The 24718-nt window shown below is 42.6% G+C and overlaps 1 protein-coding gene across 1 annotated transcript in view; it reads left to right on the plus strand.

Annotated features, from left to right (window-relative positions):
* Window positions 1-250: 250 nt before the first annotated feature.
* Window positions 251-24718, plus strand: part of RCHY1 (ring finger and CHY zinc finger domain containing 1) — a 58065-nt gene continuing 33597 nt past the window's right edge. The window contains exons 1-4 of the mRNA XM_077476534.1: window positions 251-404; window positions 4287-4406; window positions 18902-19017; window positions 20736-20814. Of these exons, the coding sequence (XP_077332660.1) occupies window positions 330-404; window positions 4287-4406; window positions 18902-19017; window positions 20736-20814 (390 nt within the window). The 5' untranslated portion in view covers window positions 251-329. The remainder of the gene's footprint in view (window positions 405-4286; window positions 4407-18901; window positions 19018-20735; window positions 20815-24718) is intronic.

Raw genomic sequence — 24718 nt, forward strand, 5'->3', positions numbered from 1 at the left:
GATACTGGAGCAATTGCACCTAGACACCAAGTGGCTGTAGGACATCACCTGCATTGAAACGCAGCAAAAAAATAAAAGAATAGAAAATGAAAATAAAAGTATATGATCTCCCTCAGTTCCATGTAGTTTAATAGGAAGTCCCTGGGCAGAAGTATGCAGGTAGGAAGGCAAGCCATGGTCCTGTATAGGAAACGTGAGGCAAGCCTATATCTCTTGGAATTCCCTCAGGCTGATGTAAGCGCCGTACACAGAGAAGGTAGACGTTTAGCACAACCCTCCGCCTCACTCTGTAATAGGCTGAATCGGGTTTCCGCTTCCTCGGGTCACACATGGCTGCCAGCTCGGACTCCGAGGACATGGAGACGGCGGGATGCGAGCATTATTCCCGCGGCTGTGAGCTGAGGGTGAGGAGAGTCCGGGGATGGGAGGTCATGTGACTGTGGGGTGCGGGCATTGTCCTTGCTTTATAATGTATACACACAGGGGAGCGCGCAATAATACACCCCAAGCACACATCATAGGAAGCTTCCAGGGTCCTCGCTTTCGGCAGCCTCAAGTCATTTAACCTCTTTATAACCAATCCCGACATTGTGCTCCTACGTGGAAAACAAATCTGCATTCGTTTTTTTTTTTTTTTTGCTTAAAAACGACTGCTTCAGCCCTGGAAGATTCTACCCCCTTCCTGACCAGAGCACTTTTTGTGATTCGCCACTGCGTCGATTTAACTGACAATTGCGCGGTCGTGCGATGTGGCACCCAAACGAAATTGGTATCCTTTTTTTCCCCCACAAATAGAGCTTTCTTTTGGTGGTATTTGATCACCTCTGCGGTTTTTATTTTTTGCACTTTAAACAAAAAAAGCGACAATTTAAAAAAAAAAACTTTTTTTTTTTACTTTTTGCTATAATAAATATCCCCCAAAAATATATAAATCAAAAACCTTTTTCCTTAGTGTAGGCTGATATGTATTCAACATGGTTTTTGATTAAAAAAAAAATCGCAGTAAATGTTTATTGATTGGTTTGCGCAAAAGTTATAGCGTCGACAAAATGGCGGATAGATCTATAGCATTTTTGTTATTTATATATATATATATATATATATATATATATATATGTGTGTGTGTGTGTGTGTGTGTGTGTGTGTGTGTGTGTGTGTGTGTGTGTTTGTTTTTTTTTTGTTTTTTTTTTACTAGTAATGGTGGGGATCTGCAATTTTTATCAGGACTGCGACATTATGGCGGACACCTGACAATTTTGACATATTTTTGGGACCATTGGCATTAATACAGCGATCAGTGCTATGAAAATGCATTGATTACTGTAAAAATGTCACTGGCAGTGAAGGGGTTAACCACTAGGAGGGGGGAGGGGACTGTGTAGGGGAGATGACAGATCGCTGTTCATACACTCTGTATGAATAGACAATCTGTCACTTCTCCCCTCAGAGAATCAGGAATTGTGTGTTTACACACACACAGATCCCGTTTCTCCAAGTGCCCTGAGCGATCGCAGGATCCCGGCGGTGATTGTGATCGCCGGGCACACACACCGGCTCCGTGGGTAAGCAGGGAGCTCACACGCGCCACCTGGTGGCCACAAGGGGAAGTGAGGTTATATAACGTTTTGCCCTGCCATGCCATTCTGCCACAGTACGACTGCAGTGGATGGGCGGCAAGTGGTTAAAACCCACCAACTTTTTTTGTTTATAATATATATATATATATATATATATATATATATATATATATATATATATATATATATATATACCGTATATACTCGAGTATAAGCCGAGATTTTCAGCCTCTTTTTTGAGGCTGAAAGTGCCCCCCTCGGCTTATACTCGAGTCATCGCTGTCTGCCTGCCCGATCAGCGTGTCGAGCAGACAGACAGCGGACATTCTACCCTTCAAACGCCGCGCCTCCGCCTCCGCCTTCGCCTGTGATAGGCGGAACACTGAATTTCCCAGCAGCCTGTGTTCCGCCTATCACGGACATCGTCTCATCCTCGTACTACGGACGAGGATGAGACGATGTCCGTGATAGGCGGAACACAGGCTGCTGGGAAATTCAGTGTTCCGCCTATCACAGGCGAAGGCGGAGGCGCGGCTTTTGAATTTTAGAATGGCCGCCGAGGCGCCGACGAAGAGCGGCGATCCTGGCAAGGCACGGGACGGAGGCAAGGCAAGGCACGGCACGGGACGGAGGCAAGGCACGACACGGGACGGAGGCAAGGAGGCAAGGCACGGGACGGAGGCTCGGGACACAGGCTCGGGACACAGGTAGGCTGGACACACACACACACACACACACACGGACACACACACACAGGGATGGATGGATGGAGACACACACACACAGGGATGGATGGATACACACACACACAGGGATGGATGGATGGATGGAGACACACACACACAGGGATGGATGGATGGAGACACACACACACAGGGATGGATGGATGGAGACACACACACACAGGGATGGATGGATGGATGGAGACACACACACACAGGGATGGATGGATGGATGGACACACACACACACAGGGATGGATGGATGGATGGACACACACACACACAGGGATGGACGGACACACAGGGATGGACGGACACACAGGGATGGACGGACACACACACAGGGATGGACAGGCATGTCTCACCCTCGGCTTATACACGAGTCAATAAGTTTGCCAGTTTTTTTGGGGGTAAATTGGGGGCCTCGGCTTATATTCGGGTCGGCCTATACTCGAGTATATACGGTATATATATATATATATATATATATATATATATATATATATATATATATATATATATATATAAAAAGTGTGTGAACTTTAGAATATACAAACACAATCTAATACCTGAATTTTTCTTAGAATATAAATGATGTTCTGCCAAGTAAATGGACACCTAACCTGTCTCACTCTAAAATTGCATATGCCAGTAGAATGGCGACACATTACATTACTTAAAAATCCCCAGCTTTAAAAGCTCTTACAGGTTATGAATTTAGAGTAATGCAGGAGGCCTGCATTAGAATTATTGCTGCCGCTTTGACGTTCGCGCCAATACCTTACACGTGGGGTGCAATCACTGTTTACATTCGTGCATGTGTTTCCCACAAATAGAGCTTTCTTTTAGTGGGATTGGATCACCTCTGCAGTTTTTATTTGAGCGGTAACCAATAAAACATAGCCAATAAAAATCTCATTGTTTCCAACTTCATAGAGAAGGGGTGAGTATAAATGTACTTGCCTTTCCTTTTTCTAGCAGCTAGAGGGAGCAGTTCCAGTCGCCCCATCTGCTTACAGAAGTAATTGGTTGGCTGTAGAGCCGCTCAGATCACTTCTGCGGGAAAGCCCATCACAAGCCACAATAGCCATCATCCCAGTATAACCACTTCAACCCAAGGGCATACGAGTACATCTTAAGGGCGTGAAGTGGTTAAACAAGTTCATTTAATTTTTAGTGACGTCGCCCTCCTGTTCACACAATTGTGCTGTGTTAGCACATGCATGTATTTTTTCCCACGCCCACTAGAACACACGGTAGTGCAACGCGTGTCCGTTGGCAAGGCATTCCAAATGGCATAGCATCGCATCAGCACGCATTAATGTGTAAGAGCCAACTCACACTTCCCCTCTGTGAAAGTGTATAGCAGCGGAAGTGATTCGCTGCTCTGTTGCGCAAGGGGGCAGTGTGACGCATAATTAATCGCATCATCCTGCTCCCCCTTTTTTTTTGTTTTGTACTAGCTTTTTTGTACACTTTATTTACTGCAACGTCGGGCGGCACGCTGCACTGAAATAAAATGCAGCATCTCTGCATCTTATTGCAGCACCAGGCTATATTGAAGTATGAAGGGGATACATAGAAGCTGATTGCCAGGCGGATCTGATTGGATCCGATTTCCCCATAGAGGAGAGTGGGACTGTACGTGTCCACGCTGCATTCGGAGTGGACACGGACCTGTCATCCGCCTGCTCACCGGAGAGATCTGTCGCAGAGCAAGCAGAATCCATTACATGGAGGCGCCCGTGTGAAAGGAGCCTTAAGGGGTGGTTTAAGGCAGTGGCGGTAAGAAGTAAAGTAGAAAGATAGCTTAAAATGGTGGGGCCCAGAGGTACCGATGGTGCATACAGTTCCTTTTTAGGTGAACCCATGAAGGTAGAAATGTGAAGGTTTCCAGTGGCTGACTTGATTTAAAGATGCAGGCTCCTGGGCTGTTCTCCTAGTCTTGATCTCACGCCTTGTGTGTTTTTTTATTTTATTTTTTTAGGCCCCTTGTTGTGGTAAATTTTACACTTGTCGATTATGCCATGATAACAAAGAAACACATAAGATGGACCGTTTCAAGGTTGTAGAAGTCCAGTGTCTGAAGTGCAAGTGCGTTCAGAAGGTATGTTATTTTACTATATTTTTATGTATATGTAAGTATGAGGAAAATTGAAAAGAACTCTTCTGAAATGGTTCTTAGGCTGCATTCACACTTGTGCGATTTTCAAAGTCACATAACACCCCCCTTCTTTTCTCTTCTCCCTCTTCCCTTTTTTTTTTTTTTTCTTCTCCCTCTCCCCCCACCCTTCATCTCCATTTTCCCTTTCTTCCTGTCCCCTGCGTCCCTTCAGGAGGGGCATCAAGAGGATTTTAGACCATAGTGTTAGATGACATCTTAAAATAGAACATGGTCAAAGCACATTTAGCCTGTTGTTTTTTATAGAAAGTAAGTACCCCTTGACCAATAGTTCTGGACTGATAGTTACATCTGTGCATACTTTTTTTTATCTTTAGCCTTTTATACCTTAGCATGTAAGGGACTAAAAATACTAGGCATTTTATTAATATATATATAAAACGGGTAAAATAAGTATTGCATGCGTGCTGTGTGTTTGTTTTGTTTTTTGTTTTTTATTTTCCTTTTTAGGTCTACTGTTGCCATCTAGTGGCTTAAATATTACCACCCCTTTCAAGGATTTATTTTGGGCGATCAGCATAAATCCTATTTGCTTATATTTACCTATACCCACCAACAATAGCGCTGCACCACCACTGCATGCTCACTACATAACTTCAATATAGTATTAACTTATAAACAAGGAAAATGGTACAACACAACCCTAACCTATAAAATCAAACATAGCCACGTTCTTAAAACAAATATCCACAGTAGTTACAAGTACAAATAATTTCATTGCTAATAAAATCGGGGACCCCTATACAAATACAACAAATATGTATATAGCGATACCCTCACTTAAGAGGGCCGCAAGTTTGGTTTGGGCCCTGAGCACAGCTCCGCCAACCCCCCCGGCAATCTGCTCTACCCACTCTGGCACAGTTAGTATCTAGCAATACACATTAAATCGCTTATACTCTAAATATGTGTGTGTGCGTGGGTGGATAACTCAAGCTCATAGACAATCTTTGAAAGTATATAACTGACTTTACTTGTTTTTATAAAAGGAATAACATGAATCGAACATTTGGTTTGCAACACATAAGCAGGTCCCTGCAGTAACCAGTAATAAAGATAAACAGAGTAATCAGCATAATAAAGTATTGCTATGCAACTCTAGCGCTGCCCTTTTTCAGCTACTTCCCCGCATGGGTAAACTAACACCCAGCACTATCTACCTATGCAGTCGGGCCTGACTGATCTAGATAGAAGTCCAGTGAAACAATATTCGCTAGCAATCTTTCGGTGGTGCACTTGAAGAACAACTTTGTAATCCAAACGAATAATAAAGAATAAGTATCTGTCTTTAAACAGCTCTCACCACCCGGACAAGTCCAAGTCCGTTTCCTCTGCCGATTCGTCTAGGAACAGGAATCCACGACCTCCGAGTCTTCAATCCTTCTGGTGTACTGCAGCAAGGATGAGAAAATGTCTCTCAGGTGCAGCTAGGCTGGCAGAGGGCTCTTTGGAAAAGAGCACAAGGCCCAGGCTTCAGGCCTTGTGCCTCCAGCAGTTCAGCACAGACCTCCTCTTGCTAGGAGAGGGGGGGGGGGTGTCCAAAGAGAGCGAACTAGGCCTCTCCCCCTCCTTATATGTCCTCCCCCATGAGTCTCTGGGGCATAACTCCAAACATCCTGGGAACCAGCGGGGTTCTGGGAACAGTAGTTTTATAGTCCTTAAAGAGACCCCGCTACATGTAAGACTAGCACAATGGGCTTGAAAAAGTACATTTTTATATGTATGTACATATTTTTATGTATATACTGTGTGTATGTGTAACTCTCCAAAAGGGGGAGGAGCGCAAAAAGTTTACACTGGTATGTGTTTGGTTTTTTTTCTTTGCTACTTCAGTGAACACTTTAGAGAGACCTGAATCAACTCTACCATTCATTGTTGTCTCTTCACATTTCAACATCATTGTAGCAATTATTCCTTAAATATATATATATTTTTTTTCTCCTCACCTATTCACCTAGATAAACACATATGCTGGTATGTGTTTATCTATATCCTATCATTTGGTCCTGTGTTGGCGCCACAATGGATTTGAAATCAAGCAGTCAAGTTTTTGGATTTGAATGAAGTAAAGACTTTAATTTCAGGGATTTAACAATAAATATTTTGAGTTTTTAGGAATTAAAGCCATTTTCCCAAGCGTCTTTCAGGACCGCACCTGAGAGATAGTGATTCCTCCCACCGGACCACAGGAAACCCCTTTTTCCTCCAGATATTTAAAGGGTGGCACCTCCCTACCACACCTCAGTTTTTGTTTCCTCCGGCCTGAAGGGAACATCTTTTGGAGGGGAGCCATGATCATTAAGGTGCTCCTGAGAGACCAGGTCTCCTCCCCTTCTTTTTTTTTTTTTTTTTTTTTTTTGAGACCTTTAGCCATCCTGTCTTTACCAGGGCTTTGGCAGTGGTATGTTCAGGCTCCCCTTACCCCCTAGGTGCTCGGGGAGAGCCGCAAGAACATCCAGTGACCCGCTCCAGTGTCCTGAGACCAACGGCTGCTCCTGCACCGCCAGGAATTCTTGGCCTCGCTGGAAGTGACACTTCCTAATAGGTCATTGGGTCAGCACCCAACGTCATTCCTGGCGTTGACAAAGGGGGAGGAGGCAGGGCAGAAGCTGGCACCTATTTCCGCTTCCGGTCCAGTGCAGCGGCACTATGGGAGTCTGGAATCAGTGTGTGAAGTCTTGGGCAGCACAGTGGTGTAGTGGTTAGCACTCTCACCTAGCAGTAAAAAGGGTCGCTGGTTTGAATCCCAACCACGACACTACCTGCCTGGAGTTTGTATGTTCTCCCTGTGCCTGCGTGTGTTTCCTCCAGGTACTCTGGTTTCCTCCCACACTCCAAAGACATGCAATTGGCTTCTGTCCCAAATTGGCCCTAGTATATGAATGGGGACCTTGGATTGTGGGCTCCTTGAGGGTACGGACCGATGTGAGTGTGCAAGTTCAGGGATAGGGACAATTGTAGGTTGAACTGGATGGACCGGTGTCTTTATTCAACCTTAATAACTATGTAAGTCACAAGTGGAGCGCAGCACACCCGCTGTGGAGGACTGCAGCAGTGGGCACAGGCACCAGCAAGCCTCAGGTAGGGGGCAGTGGATTAAGTCTGCCCATTTCCTTTACCTGTGGTTCTCTCCCTCTCCTTTTTTTTTTTTCCCCCTTTTTGTCTTTTTTTCTCTCAGGCCAAGAGCTCTGACCCGGGGAAAAAGAGATGCCCCTCATGCAAAGCCAAGATGGGAGAAAATTGGAAAAAAAGCCCTATGCAGTACTCGCATTGCTTCTAAAGAGGAATCTGTTTCCGTTTGTGATGACTTGGTTGCCTCAGTAAGGAAGGAACTATATGCCACGATTCAAACAATCCGTGGCTCATTAGTTAGTCCACCTGCTAGTCAGCCCACCACATCAGAGTCTTCCCAGGGTTTACTTCCTGTTCCAGTGTTAGAGACTCTGTCTGAAGGTCTGTCTACCAGGGAAAAACAATCCTCCACACCTTCCACTGACAATTTGGAAGAGGAGGAGGGTGAAGAGGCTGAAGTGGCCCCCCTCCAAGTTTAAGCCATCCCTGGAAGAAGTTGATGGGCTTCTTAGAGCCATACATGTTACCCTTGGCCTAAGTGAAAAAAAAAAAGCTCATTCTGTAATTTCGGACTCCATAAAGAAAGAATGTCAGGAACCAGAGATATTTTTTTTTTCTCTCAACAGCCCGCAAGCGACGCTTTCTGTTTTTGAGAAAGACCACTCTGTGGTATGGAACAAGGTCCCCAGGTTAGATGCTGCCTACTCCCAGGTCTCTAGATCCACCGACCTGGTCTTTAAAAAACATGGGGGTCCCAAGGGATCCAATGGATAAGCGTATGGATCTCTTACTCAAGAGATCTTGGCAATCGGTCATGAGCAATTTAAAGCCAGCTATGGCCACAACATGCGTAGCCAGGAACATGGAGTATTGGGTTAACCAGCTTAAAGCTCATATAGTAGTGCACTCCCCCAAACAAAAGATTTTAGATACCTTGTCCTCTGTGGCAGCCTATATAGCAGATGCTCCAGTCGAAGCAATTAGAATGTTGGCTAGATTGGCAGCCTTAACACATTTGGCAAGAAGAGCATTATGGCCGAAGACTAGTAAACTCTGTGGGATTCCTTTTTCGGGTGACCTTCTCTTTGGCCCTGATCTAGATACCATTATAGACAGGACTGCCGATAGGAAGAAGTCCTTCCTGGTAAAGAAGAAGAAACAAGTCCCAGGGGAGGAGGAAGAATTGGTCCACACAAAAAGATAAAGGCAAAGGCAGAATCCTTTTTTGTCCTCCTACGCAAGCTGAAAAATCCCAATGACTTGACCCTGTGGGCCAACAGGGAAATTCCAATTGATTCTCAATCTAAAACCTCTGAACAAATCTGTCAAGTACAGAAAGTTCAAGATGGACTCAATTTTTTTCAGTCAGAAACCTGCTGACCCCAGATTGTTACATGTCGTCAATAGATTTAAGGGATGCATACCTGGAGATCCCAATCTCACTCCAGTCCCAGAAGTATCTCAGGTTGGTGCTAAAGATGGAAGGCGTGATTCATCATCTGCAATTCAAGGCCTTGCCGTTCGGGCTGTCAATCTCACCTCGGACCTTTACCAAGGTGATGGAAGAAGCTCTAGCCCTGCTTCGTTTTCAGAGAATCGCAGTAATTCCCTATTTGGACAACCTAGTATTCTTCACCTCCTCAAGGGAAAGGTTGCAGGACAACTTGGCCAAAACACGCAACCATCTGGAATCTCTAGGGTGGATTCTAAATCTTCAGAAATCCTCCCTAAACCTGTCCCAGGAGGTTCGCTTTCTGGGCTATCAAATTAACTCGATAGAACAGAAGATTTTTCTCCCGCCGGAGAAAAAGGACAAGGTTCAGTAGTGCACTGTTGATCCTGTAGACCAACCAGCCGATAACGATAAGGCACGTTATGTCAGCATTACGGGTACTGACCTCAACAATGCCAGTTATTCAGTGGGCAAGACTGCATTTCAGATGTCTACAATCTTTTCTCCTGAGATCATGGTATCACAGCTTAAGATCCCTGGACACTGAGGTGAAGTTTCCAAGCCGGGTAAAGAGGTCACTATGGTGGTGGAAGAGTCAGGAGATCCTATCAAGGGGTCTAGATTGGGCCTTTCCAGTCGAAAGAAGACTGACAACAGACGCCATCTCTTGGGGGTGGGGGGGCCCACCTAGAGAAAAACTTCACTCAAGAAAGTTGGTCCAAGAGGGAGACAATAAGGTCCTCAAATTGGAGAGAACTGAAGGCAATCACTTTATCTCCAGTACTGTTCACACAAGATCTCCGGTTTCACCGTGTTCAAGTGTTAACAGACAACGCCATGGCTGTGGTTTATCTAAACGGACAGGGGGGTACAAGGAGCAGGTCCTTGCTAGCACTTGGAATGGAAATACTTCTGTGGGCAGAGAAGCACTTGCTATCCCTTTCAATAATCCACCTAAAGGGGACCCTGAACAGAGTGGTGGATTTCCTGAGCAGGTACCCCATTCAGGAAGCAGCGTGGTCTCTGAATCCAGAGGTCTTCACAATGATTGCCAGTCTTTGGGGACAGCCAGATATGGACCTGTTTGCCTTCAAGGAGAATGCACAGGTTCCTCAATTTTCCTTAAACAATCACGACGGATCGCTAGGGATAGACGCTCTGGAGCATCCATGGAGATTTCACCTTTGCTACACTTTCCCCTGTTGCAGTTAATCCTACTGGTATTAAGGAAGATCCAATGGGAAAAGGTACCAGTCATCCTAATCAGACCGTTTTGGCTGAAAAGGGCCTGGTTCTCAACCGTTCTGGGAATGGCGACCAAGCCTTGTTAGCATCTACCTCTCAGGAACGATCTGCTGATCAAGGGTCCAGTAAATCATCCAGAATTGGCCAGCCTGTCTCTCGCAGCCTGGTATCTGAGGAGCAGCTCCTAAAGAGCAAGGGGTTTTCTGGCCGTCTGGTTACAACATTACTATCAAGTAGGAAAAGGGTAACAAGGGCAAGCTATACTAAAGTCTAGAAGGTCTATAATTCATGGTGCGATTCCTCTGCCCAAGACCCAAGGAGCCTTGTTTCCATCTTTGACTTCTTGCAAGATGGAGCAGATAGGGGACTAGCAGTCAGTACCTTGAAAGTACAGGTTGCTGCGCTAGCAGTGTTCTTTGAAAAATCTGCAGCCTCCGAACAGCTGGTAGTCATATTTCTATATATTATATATTTAAAATTTTTTTTTTTTTTAGAGCTCTTGCAAGATTACGGCCAGCACCGTTCAAGAATTTCCCTAAGTGGGATTTGTCGATAGTCCTGCAATCCCTAGCAAGGAGTCCATTTGAACCTCTGGAAGAAGCGTCACTCAAATGTCTCGGTCTTAAAGCTGTGTTCCTAATTGCCATTACTTCAGCATGCGGGATCAGTGAACTACACACTCTGTCAGTTAGGGAACCTTACCTGTCAGTGTTTCCAGATAGTTAGTTATTTTTAGAACAGACCCAAAGTTCTTACCAAAGGTAGCTTAAATATATAATCGCTCACAAGACATTGTGCTCCCAACCTTCTGTGCTAACCTATCGGGGGAAGGAGATCCTTTTTCATACATTGGATGTCAAAAGGATTTTGTTACACTATCTAGAAATTACAAAGGACTTTAGACGTACAGACTCGTTATTTGTCCTTTTTTCGGGCAACAAAAAAGGTTGCTAGGCTTCTAAAGATCATTAGCCATATGGCTGAAGTTATCCTTTCTGGAAGCATACTTGCATGCAAGGTTGTCTCCACCAGAAGGAATTTGTGCACACTCAACCAGAGTGCTTGCGGCCACTTGGGTGGAAAGGGCTTGTGCCACCCCTGAACAAATTTGCAAGGCGGCAACGTGGGCAAATTTCCGCACCTCCACCTTTTTGTGTGACATTACAGGCTGGAGCTCACATCTGCCAGCGATCAGGCATTTGGCAGGAAGGTCCTGCAGGCTGTTGCTCTGCCCTAAGATGCTGTCCTGAAAGACGCCTTGGGAAAATTCAAGTTAGACTTACTGGTCTAACAGCAACAACCCGCCCTATTAGTTTGACTTGCTATGCTGTGACTAACGTATTTGCTTATGTGTTCTGGACAGGGCCTGAGGTTCTCTTATACAACTGAGGTGTGGTAGGGAGGTGCCTCCCTTTTTAAAGATCTGGGGGAAGAAGGTGTTTCCTTTGGTCCGGTGGGAGGAGTCACTATCTCTCTCAGGTGCTGTCCTGAAAGACTTCTGGAAAACAAGTTACTAGGGATGAGCCAAACACCCTCTGGTTCAGTTCGCAGCAGAACATGCGAACAGGCAAAAAATGTGTTCAAACATGCGAACACCGTTAAAGTCTATGGGACATGAACATGAATAATCAAAGGTGCTAATTGTAAAGGCTTATATGCAAGTTATTGTCATAAAAAGTGTTTGGGGACCCGCTGGACATGTATCAATGCAAAAAAAAAGTTTTAAAAACTGGAATTTTTTTTTCGGGAGCAGTGATTTTAATGCTTAAAGTGAAGCAATTAAAATTGAAATATTCCTTTCAATTTCATACCTGTGGGGTGTCTATAGTATGCCTGAAACACGGCGCATGTTTCCTGTGTTTACAACAGTCCCTGCACAAAATTAAATTTCTAAAGGGGGAAAAAAGCCATTTGAAAGTACTCGCGGCTATAATGAATTGTCGGTCCCGGCAATACACATAAGTCAATTCATTATAGCCGTGAGTACTTAAAAAGGAAAAACAGTAAAAGTACTCGATGCTATAATGAATTGACTTTTATGTGTATTGCCAGGACCGACAATTCATTCTAGCCGCAAGTACTTTTAAATGGCTTTTTTTCCTTTTAGAAATGTAATTTTGTGCAGACTGTTGTAAACACGGGAAACATGCGCCACTTTACAGGCATACTATAGACAGCCCCCAGGTACGAAATTTAAAGGAATATTTCACTTTTATTGTTTCATTGTAAGCATTATTAAAATCACTGCTCCGGTTTTTAAAACTTTTTTTTTTTTTTTGCATTGATACATGTCCCCTGGGGCAGGACCCAGGTCCCCAAACACTTTTTATGACAATACCATGCATATAAGCTGTTAAAATTGGCACTTTTGATTTCTCCCATAGACTTTTAAAGGGTGTTCCGCAGCTTACGAATTTGCCGCGAACACCCCAAATTGTTCGCTATTCGACGAACATCGGGCTCATCCCTACAAGTTACCAGTAAGTCTAACTTGAATTTTAAAAACAATACTTTGTCAGTGTCCAATTCTTTATGGATCTAACTGTATAAGCGAACATACCACTTATTTTCTATATCTGTTTATATCTGCTCTGCAAACATGGCTTCTTTAATAATTTTGCCTTTGATTCAAACTCGGAAGGGCTGTCAACATGCAATCCAACCGACACAGCCATGTTCTGTCTGTGACAACCCAACCATTAACATCTATCATACCCATCTACCCTCACATACACGTGCAAAGTATTTTCCAAATGCGTATGAAGGCAATGAAGCATTGTCATTTACAAAAGTATGACCACATACACACATTTACTTGTACAGCACACTACGCAGCACATGCAACTCTCCGAAAGTGGGAGGAGCAGTAAAAATGTATGCTGGGCACATTGAAATGCCTACAGATATCTTTGTGTATGAATTTATTTTGTTTCAGATTGTATAGAAGTAATCCTATAATTACATTTCTTATGCTGTGTAAACAAAAATAAAATGGAGTGCTTCAATTTTTTTCTGGCAGATTAGTTAGGAAATACACTAGTGACATTTACTCAGATATAAACTTGTGTAAACAATACATGATCCAGCAAATTCCAGCCAAGTCATTACATGTTATTTGGAGAATCACTTGACTTCTAGTCATGTGGCTGAACATCTTGTGCTCTGTTCTCATTCGTTACAGCTTTATGAACAACGTTGGGGTGTGTTTATAGTGTTTTTATATATTTTTTATATATATATATATATATATATATATATATATATATATATATATATAATATAATTTTTTTGCCAGAATATCTGACATCTGCAATTGAAAAAACGTGAATTTAGAATAACTTTAAATTCATGCTCTCAGTAAGCAACACTTATGTACTGCTTTACCTGCCAAAGGATTTTAGTTCTGTTGGGCCAAACTTCACGCACATCTGTCATACTACACAGCCAGGCTGATAACATGATTATTTCCTGTAAATCAGGTACCGTAAGAGTAGTCGTGTTCCTGACTACCAGAGGTGTGTTGCTAAGGTAAAGTTTTACAAAAAGAATCTTTGTTGAGGCTCAATTGTTTTCACTCTTAAGTCTGTAATTGCTGCACTTCTCTTTTTTGCCGCTAGGTGGCCGGGTACCTGGTGGCATTAGATATGAGAAGGGCAAAGTAAGGTCAGATTATGGGTATATGGGGTTTTCCAGCCAATGGGCAGGGTTTTCTTAAATCCCTTGGCCTGCTGGGAGCACCTATATATTTGGGTGGAGTCAGATGATCAGTGTTCTGTGCCACCTGGACGGCTGTCTGGGTAGATGTGTGTTGCATTGCTCAGGCTGCTAGACCATAGATTGGGACTTTCCAGGGCACATCTGACTGTTAGGCTGTCTGAGGGCCTATCCAGGAGCAAGGGAGCAGCGCAGGGTTGAAACAAGTACCAGAGCAGTATTCTCACTAACCGGGAATGGTAAAGAATTGGGAAACTTCAGTCAGTATCAAGCCAGGGACCCAGCCAGCGGAGGTGACACTTGCAGAGCAGCCATGTGTGTCAAGCCAGAGACGGAGCAAGCCAGTGGGGTGAAGCTTGAAAAGTATCTCGAATGCCAAGCTAGGGACACAGCAGAGAGGCGAGGGTGATGCATGAGGAAGATACTAAAGTGAAGATTGGGGGAGCTCAAGGGATTCAGTGGCAGTGAATCATCTAGTCTAGTGAGAGAGACTGGGAGCTCAGTGGACCACAAGAAGTGATTGTAGTGGAATGAAGGAACTGTTACAATTTGTAGATGTGGTGTCTGGCTGGATGCCTTTCCCTACATGGCTGTCCTCCTGTTGAAGTCTCTGAGTCTGACAATTAATTTTGCAACTACCTAAGGGTGTCCTGGCCCTAACCCTCTCTCCCAAAGTTCTGTTAAGAGAAATAAAATCTCTTCTGCATTCAAGAAGTGTCTGGCGCCCAATGATTCTAACTACTTTGCCCCCATTATGCCTCACAACCCACCATATACAAAAGGCGGTCGGCTATCTCTGTCCCTGGAGGTTCTCATTAGACCGAAGGAGACCCTGGACCTTTCTGCATATGGTTTATACATTTAAATTGTGCATGTAGGTGTTTGCCTGGATTTCCCCTTTTACAGTTGCAGAATGTATGCTTTTTATGGAATTAATGCTTTAACGGCCTTCTCTTTTTCTAGTTTATTTATTCCCCTAAATCCTTGCTGATGAACTTTATTGCACATGATAAACCCAAGTTATAATCTCTATACTCCCATCAAATGCTTTTTGTGATATGTGCAAGGCACGTATCCTGAATTGAGATGGGGGAAAAATGCATCAAAAACAAAACAAACCAGAACACATCAAAAATGCTTGTAAACACGTATGTAGAAACTCAACCCGGGTGCAGAAATTGTGACGATAACCGGCCCTAATGGAGATCTCCAACCATGTGTGATAACTATGGTCATGTGAACATACTTCACCCCAATAGCAGAGTATGACTACATTACAGACCATGGTAAACGTGTGTGACCTCACCCAAAGTGATCAAACACCTGACTAGAATCTAGCAGCTGCTATATTAGAGGCTGATGGGCTCATCATTTTTAACAAATCAGTCGCCAGTGACGGAATGTCTTAAAGTGTAACAAAAGCCAAAGCTCTTTTTTTTATTTTGGGTCAAGTAAGGAATGACTAAATGCTCTCTTAGCCCTTGTACACACGGTAGGACACATTCCGTCGGAATCTCCGATCGGACCGTTTTGTCGGATATTCCGACTGTGTGTGTGTGGTCTCCATCGGACTGTTTCCGTCGGAATATTCGACGGACCAACTTTTCCAACTTGCCGGTAAAATTTTCCGACAAAATGCTCCGATCGGACATACTCCGATCATGTGTAGCCTACTTTGACGGACAAAGTGCCACGCATGCTCGGATCAAATTCCTAGACCAAAGCTATTGGCTACTAGCCTGAACGTAGTCCCGTCGTAACGAAATAACGTCATCACGTTATGTACAATCGGATTTTCCGACAACTTAGTCCGACCGTGTGTATGCAACATCACTTCCGGACCTCTTCCAGAATTAATCTGTTGCAATTACTCCGACGGATTTGGTTGTCGGAATCTCCGACCGTGTGTACAAGGGCTTAGGCTTTAATTTTCCATCTGTGTCCCTTTGGAGAGCCAGCAAGGGAGTGACTGCCATTAGGTAAAGTAACAGCCACAGGGCAATAATTCTGCTGCTGATAGTGTTCCTTGTGGCAGATTTGCCAGTGTGATGTGAGCCTAAAGCCTGTTTTACATGGGCTTCATCTTCTATTAGAACAGTGTGAACAGCAAGCTTTGACAAAGCATTTGCAGAGCTTTCAGCAAGCATTATTAAACTGGAAGTCCATGCAAAAACCAAAATCCTTGCATCTATAGCCACCAACATTCTAACACTAACCTCTCCAGCCCTGAAAAGAAAAAAAATCTGTATACATATCTTTTTCTACAGGCAAGCCAACCCGATCTCCAGCGGCAGAAGTTATGATCCCGTGGCTTCGCTGTGTGAGTGGGTGCAGAGGACACGTCTGTCAATGGAAGCCCCATAGTAACTCTATGGGTGACGTCACTTTTGTATTCATTTCACAGCCGTTGTCGGACGTGAACTCAGCAGAGCTTCCGCCCATGGAGATCGGGTCGGATCAACTGCAGAAAAAGTATGCATACTCATTTTATCTTTACAGGGCTAGAGAGGTTAGTGTTAGAATGTTGGTAGCTATAGATGCAGGGATTTTAGTTTTTGCATGGACTTCCACTTTAAAGCTTTTAAAAGTACCATTCAGCTCCAGTTTGTAAATGTTGAACACAGATCTTGATTGGAGTGCTGATTTCCATTTTAACCACTTGCCAACTACCCCCCCCCCATCGATTGACGGCAGCAGAATGGCACTTCTGCGATAATCGCCTTAGCTGTACGGTAGGCGCTTTAAGGGGTGATCGATCACTCCTGACAGAGTGAGAACGGGGATTTGTGTGTGTGTGTGTGTGTGTGTGTGTGTGTGTGTGTAAACGCACAAATCCGCATCCTGTCAGGGGAGAGGAGACATATCATGTGTTCCTAGTATATAGGAACAACTATCAGTCTCCTCCCCAAGTCAGTCCCATACCCCAACAGTTAGAACACACACTGAGGGAACACAACCCCTTGATTGCCCCTAGTGTTAACCCCTTCCCTGCCAGTGACATTTATACAGTAATCAGTGACTATTTATAGCACTGATCGCTGAATAAATGTCAAAAGTGTCCGATCTGTCCGCTGCAGTCCAGATTAAAAATTGCAGATCGCTGCCATTACTAGTAAAAGAAATGTGATAAATCTATCCCCTATTTTGTAGACGCTGTAACTTTTGGCCAAAGCAATCAATATACACTTATTGCGATTTTATTTATTTTTTACCAAAAATATGCAGAACATATATCGGTCTAAACTGATGAAGACTTTTTTTTTTTTTTGGCATATTTATTATAGCAAAAATTAAAAAACTGTGTGTGTGGTGTTTTTAATAATAAAAACATTTTTTTGCTCTTTTTGTTTATAGTGCAAAAAATAAAAAAAATTAATTTTTATAACAGTTTACTTTTAAAATCCTTTTCTTGGAGTACATCATGGGACACAGAGCCACAGTAGTAACTAGGTACCTTCAGGTGATGGACACTGGCATACCCAATTCAGGAAGTTCATTCCCTATATAACCCCTCCTCCTACCAGGAGTACCTTGGTTTTTGTAGCAAAGCAATATACCTAAACCTGAGAAAGAGGAGAGGGACCTCTGTGTCCCATTATGAACTCCAAGAAAAGGATTTTACAGATTAGCTTTTATAAAAAAAAATCCTATTTTCTTTATCGTACATCACGGGACACAGATCCATAGTAACTTTATGGGTCATCCCATAGCAATGCACAGATCTCCCAATCAGGAAGGTTCCAACAGAGTGCTCAGAAGTTGCTTTGTATTTATTTAGTCTTGTTACAAGGCAATATGACCATGAAGATAAGAGTTTGATGATTTAATCCCCCTGAAGACAGTGTTCACTTACTGGAATCCAAATGCTTCATTCTGATATTGGCCCGAATGAAGTTGACCCTCATTACCTTACAGCAAGAGAGGTCAAAAGAGCACAGCCCCCAGTGACCACGGACCAGAAGACACTGACAGGAGTCGTTTCCAGTACCTCAGGTCACTTAGACCATACCGCACTTTTGACCTCTCTTGCTGTAAGGTAATGAGGGTCAACTTCATTCGGGCCAATATCAGAATGAGACAAAGGAGCAGCAGTTTGAGGGCGGATTGCAGGCGCTATTTCTAACGCTATAGTGTTGGCAAAGCGCCCTGGTGTGAAAAGGGTCTTGCGCTCATAAACAGACGTTTTTGGGAGTGTGGGCGTCTTCTCTTTTTTTTTTTTTTTTTTTTTTTAACAGCACATAGACTCCCCTCTGTTATCCTATGTGTCCATGAACACATGGACGTTTTTGGATGTTTGTCAGCAGTGGAGTTTATGGACTGTTTTCTGAACGCCATAAAATCAAATTCAGGAGTTGTTTTTCTGACCGCAAAAAAAAGGCAAACACTGAACGTCGATAAACACTCAAAAAACGTGGCTCACCAGCGTTTTTTTTTTTTTTTAACACTTTTGATCCGTTGGGGAAAAAAATTAATCCGCTGACACAAAAAACGCAAATAAACGCTATTGCAAAAACCTTAAATGTTGAAAGACTCACTGCAAAGCTACTGGCATTTTTCTAATGTTATTTTAACGTCTAGTGTGCATGGAGCCTTAAGGTTTGCTGTAGGTGTAGATTGCTCTAGGTGTATGCACTTTATACCTGAAGCAGTTTTATATTTTCTTTCATGACACAATTATCATTAATAATTGTATCATGTCTGTATAAATAATACACAGGCATGTACTCCAAGTGTTTTTCCTGCTAAAATTGTGTGCCATGCTCCTAGTAAACAAGATCTATGGTATAGAAAGTATGGCATATGTGTTTTTTAGAGGTAGCACCCCAAAGTAATGAATTTAGATGGTCCCAAGCTATCAGTCTTTTTCTGTGACAGTTCCTGTAGCCTATACAATATGGCAGGCATTAATATGTTTTCGTATTTGTTTTTTCTTCAGGCTCAAAAAAGTTGTGAGCATTGTAACCATGTTTTTGGAGACTATTACTGCGATATATGTCATCTTTTTGACAAAGACAAGAAGCAGTATCACTGTGATGGATGTGGTATTTGCAGGTATGTCTGCCGTTTTATTTTTTCAATTGCAATCATAAACTATTATGTGAATGTAAAGTAATAGTAAAAACACAAAGTATCAACATTTTCATTTTCAGAATAATATTTTACTGACAGCCTGTGGGAGGGACCGTTGTAAAGAGAGCTATAACATCCTTACCTTGGGGACCTAAGAAAATTGGGTCCACCCTTTATTGGATTGTGCCCAAGGTTTCTGTACAGCATGGAAGGAATTTGTGCAGTCTTTTTCTCAGTGTTCCTGTTTTGTGACATTTGACTTTTCAGAAAAGCCATATCTGCCCTTGTGTAATTTTATTGGCCAGGGGGACATGGGGGTGAGCCAGCATGGTTGGGTGTTGTGATTCCCAATCAAATCTGCTCTGACTGCTGGTGACCTGGGAGGAGAAGAAGCTGAGGGACATCTGGGCAGAGCCAGCATGGTTGTATTTTGCCATTCCCCATTAAGTCCTCTCTGATGGCTTGCAGGAGGACCAATTCTGCATGTTTTTTGATTGGCCCCAGCCAATTAAACTATGAACAAGAAGAAATGGCTCCACCCGCCAACCATCAAAGTGGACCTGATGGAGAACTGATCTTCTTGGCTGTTTTTGTGGCGGAGCACTATGGCCACTTACATTGTTGTTAGGATGCAGGCGGCTTGAGGCTACCCGGGCTGATTGACAGAAGGGTTGATCCAGCTCATTAGTACTTAGACCTCCTATAAGCAGTACTTAACCCCTCAATGCCCAGGGGTCATTGATTCTTAAACACTCAAGTCTAATTTATTAGCTCCAACATTCATTACTAAACTTGGCAACAATTCTATGGTTTATGTGCATACCTTTTTAAACTTTTTGTTCTCTCCTTCTTTTTTTTTTTTTTTTTTATAAGCGGACAAATGCATAAGACTGTAAAAATTTAATAAAATAATCATATCTATGGACTAAGGAACCACTCAAACGTTAACACAGCTGACACTTTTTTTATGGTCTTCTTCCAGATTTGGCTTCTATGGTCTTCTTGGCCCAGGATGCTGCAACTCCCGTGCATGGACACTGGAGTTGATTTATCCTGGCACCAAGGTATGCTGAAAATGTATACTGATCTGCACATGTGCAGCAAGTGTGCAAACAGAATAAGCATTCACAGGCAGAAGAAGAAGCCTTTATTTTAGAAGAGACTGTCTATTTTGTAATATTATAAAAGCCTACCTGCCAGCAGCATTTCTTATAAAGATTTTAGTTCTGCTTTAAACATGTGGCACTGCAGATGAACACTATACCCTGAAGGCAACAGTGTTCATCTGTGGGCTAAAAGATTTAATATTTTCAGTATAACCTCAAACCTGCATGTGATCACTATTTCAATGCTGGCCTAGTGATCACATGATCAGGAACCATGCTAATTGGGGATCTGAGCTGTCAGGGATAGCTGGGATTGAGAGCCATCAGCTGCTGGTAAGTGTTTGGTAGCCCTCAAAGCAGAGAATGTTAATACATCTATCTCCAGCACAGTACAAGATTTATATATGGTTAGTGGGGTGGAAAGGGTTAAAGAACCATATATTTTGATTCTTGGCTGTCAGATCAGAAGTGCATACTGCTTAATATAGCAATAAAATACTAGATGTCTCATCCGCCACTTTGACACACAATGCACTCACTCGCACTATGACTTGTTTTATTCTCAAAAGGATTAACTCTTTGTTTATCCATTAGGATTGGTCCAAAAGAACAGTTTGAGCATTGTGCAAAGTGTAACTTATGTCTGCCATTAAGCTTCAGAGGAAACCACAAGGTAAGAAAGCAAACTCATCTTTTATATTGAGACTTGCAAATCAAAGGGAAAGGTTTTATTTATTTTATGCAAAACACATGCCAAGAATGTCAGGAAAGTTTTCAGTTAACGTTAACAAAGTTGATTGAAAATGCAGGAGAGAACCTTGGCCTGGTGGCATAAACCAAATTTGGACCCCCGCTCTGTAGGTTGGTAGTTTTTATTTTTATTTTATTTTATTTTTATCTTATGCTCGTTTATCTCAAGAGAAAATAGAAAAACAGTGAGAGCCATTTCACACAGGCATTCTGATCAGGTCCACCTGTCAGTTTTCAGGCATATTTGATTGGAAGCTCCATGCGGTCTATGAACAGGCAGTTTTAAATGAAGTGCCCATTTTTACCTCCCTATCTTGGAGGAGTCTGTCCAGATCCGAACGTTGTTTTATTTTTTTTATTTTTTTATTTTTTTCGCACCTAAATTTGATGGATCGGTAGTAAACGGACAGTGGAGCTTTTTACATCCGACCGCCCATAGAGCCATCACGGATTTGCTCATGCCCACTGTGTAAATGCGGGCACTCGCTGAACAGGCGCGGATGTCGAAACACTGACATCCGTCCCTTTTAGCACCAGTTCAGCCAGGAATCGGCTCACAGATCTGCTGTAGAGAGGAACCGCTCTGTCTGAAAGAGCCATACCTATAATAGAACAATTATTGCATAATCTAAATGCTATGTCTGATTTCTCTTGATGCAGAGAAGGCAGACAACAACTCATTGGTGCACCACAGGCAGGCCAATGTTCAGGAGGACAAAAACATGGATGCAAAAGCATGTTTCATGATGCACAAATCATAATTTGGACTTCCAGTTTAGTAGCAGTGCTACTGATGGGTTTTGTTAACACTGGTTTTGTGAAAAGCTTTTTTAGGCGATAACACTTGCTTTATATTTGTTAGAAGTCTCCCCTCACATAACATAACTTAAAAAAAAAAAAAAAAAAAAAAGCTTCCATTCAGCAAGAAAAAAAGTCTTAGTTCTTTTTGTCATGAGTGGGGCTGGGAAGCTGTTTTTACTACAGGTAACCCTGTTAACTGTACAGAGCAGATATCCTATCCATTGTACTAGATTTGAATGTTGTCTGCCTTAGCAAAAGGGTTTAGAAGCTAGTTGTCTCCATTGTGTGCTATTGGAACAGATCATGCTGAGCTACTTGAGAAATTCTTGCAGTCAGCCACGATGGCGTCTTCTCAGAAACATTTAAAGGGTAAGGAAAAAAAAAGTTTATTGCTGCAGTGTGAATAGGCAAACATAACAAACGTATAGCGGGGTTTTCTTAATTTTGACAGCAAAATGGAAATGCACTTATGGGTTTATTTAGTAAACCTGGAAAGTGCAAAATTAGTCTCACTTCTGCATAGAAACCAATTGGCTTCTAACCTCAGCTTGTTCAGTTAAGCCTAATTGGTTTCTTTGCAGAAGTGAGCCTGATTATGCACTCTCCAGCTTTAGTAAATAAACCACTTAAAGTCAGCTCACCATAACCACACGCTAGTCTAGTGATATCTATTGAATATTGATGTCCATCATAAAGTATATGTCAGGGCAAATTTAAAATAAAAAATATACTGTACTTCCCTTCAATACATTCACACTTGCCAGTGTTTTATTCTGCACTTCTAAAGCCATACCTGTTGATGTGCAAGAAATTCAGTGTACTCCTAACTTCCTGTTTGGGATGATTGCTGCACAAAAACTGCCCCTAGATGTCAACCCCTTCCCAACCAGTGTCATTAGTACAGTGACGGTGTACAGTATTATCACTGATCTTTGTATTAGTGTCACTAATGTCAGTGGCAGTTAGTCAGTTCCAGAAGAGTGTCAGTGTCAGGTTGCCGGCATTACTAGTAAAAAATACATTTTTAATAATTGGTGTGTATGTATGTGTATATATACATACAGTTGTGCTCATAAGTTTACATACCCTGGCAGAATTTAGGATTTCTTGGCCATTTTTCAGAGAATATGAATGATAACACAAAAACATTTCTTTCACTCATGGTTAGTGTTTGGCTGAAGCCATTTATTATCAACTCAACGGTGTTTACTCTTTTTAAATCATAATGGCAACACAAATTGCCCACATTACCTTGATCAAAAGTTTACATACTCTGGTGATTTTGGCCTGATAGCATGCACACAAGTTAACGCAAAGGGGTTTGAATGGCTATTAAGGGTAACCATCATCACCTGTGATCTGTTTGCTTGGAATTTAGTGTTTGTGTACAAAAGGTCAGTGAGATTCTGGACTCCCGACAGACCCTTGCATCTTTCATCCAGTGCTGCACACATGTTTCTAGATTCTGAGTCATAGGGAGAGAAAAAGAATTGTCAAAGTATCTGCGAGAAAAGGTAGTTGAACTTTATAACATGGATAAGGGATATAAAAAGGTATCCAAGGAATTGAGAATGCCAGTCAGCAGTGTTCAAACTCTAATCAAGAAGTGTAAAATGAAGAGTTCTGTTGAAACCAAATCGCAGTCAGGTAGACCAACTAAAATTTCAGCCACACCTGCCAGGAAAATTGTTCGGGATGCAAAGAAAACCCCACAAATTACTTCAGGTGAAATACAAGACTCTTTGAAAACAAGTGGTGTGGCTGTTTCAAGATGCATAATAAGGAGGCACTTGAAGAAAGATGGGCTGCATGATTGAGTCGCTAGAAGAAAGCCATTAACACGCAAATGCCACAAAGCATCCCACTTACAATACACCAAACAGCACAGAGACAAGCCTCAAACCTTCTGGCACAAAGTCATTTGGAGTGATGAGACCAAAGTTTAGCTTTTTGGCCACAATCATAAATGCTACATTTGGAGAGGAGTCAACAAGGCTTATGATAAAAAGCACAGAGGTGGATCGCTGATGTTTTGGGGATGTGTGAGCTACAAAGGCACAGGAAATTTGGTCAAAATTGTTGGCAAGCTGAATGCTGTATGTTCTCTAAAAAATACTGGAGGAACACTTGCATTCATCAGCCAGGAAGCTGCGCATGGGACGTACTTGGACATTCCAACATGAAGATAAACCAGAACACAAGGCCAAGTCGACCTGTCATTGGCTACAGCAGAATAAAATGAAAGTTCTGGAGTGGCCATCTCAGTCTCCTGACCTCAATATCATTGAGCCACTGTGGGAGATCTTGAACGTGCTATTCATGCAAGACAGCCCAGGAATTTACAGGAACTGTAAAGAGGAATGGGCAGCTTTACCATCTGAGAATATAAAGAGCCTCATCCACAAATACCACAAAAGACTTCAAGCTGGCATTGATGTTAAAGGGGGCAAAACATGGTATTAAGAACTGGGATATGTAAACTTTTGATCAGGGTCATTTGGGTAGTTTCTGTTGCCATTATGATTTAAAAAGAGTAAACACCATTGATTTGATAATAAATGGCTTCAGCCAAACACTAACCATGAGTGAAAGAAGAAAAGTTTTTGTGTTATCATTCACATTCTCTCAAAAATGGCAGAGAAATCATAAATTCTGCCAGGGTATGTAAACTTCTGATCACAATTGTGCACAAGTGTGTGTATTATATATATAATACAATTTATTGGGGGTGTTGAATATAATCGCAGCATCGATGTATCATGATTCGATAGGGAGAAAACACTGAGCAGCATGGAGGAGGGGGAATCGACTGACACTGAGAGCTGGTGAGTGCCAGTGTCAATGATCCCATCTCTCCGCTACCATCACCCCTCTGCCTGTTCCCATCCATTCCACCATGCCTCTGATCCCACCATCCCTCTGTCACTATCACTTATATTTTGTGCATTTAGGACAGGCAAGCATTTCAGGTCTTTGTTAAAACAATCTACTGATTTCACAACTCTTACAGCAAAGAAGCTTTTCTG

The sequence above is a fragment of the Lithobates pipiens genome, unplaced genomic scaffold (assembly GCF_037356315.1).
Source record: "Lithobates pipiens isolate NorthernLeopardFrog02 unplaced genomic scaffold, aLitPip1_a1.2 Scaffold_13, whole genome shotgun sequence".
NCBI lineage: Eukaryota > Metazoa > Chordata > Amphibia > Anura > Ranidae > Lithobates > Lithobates pipiens.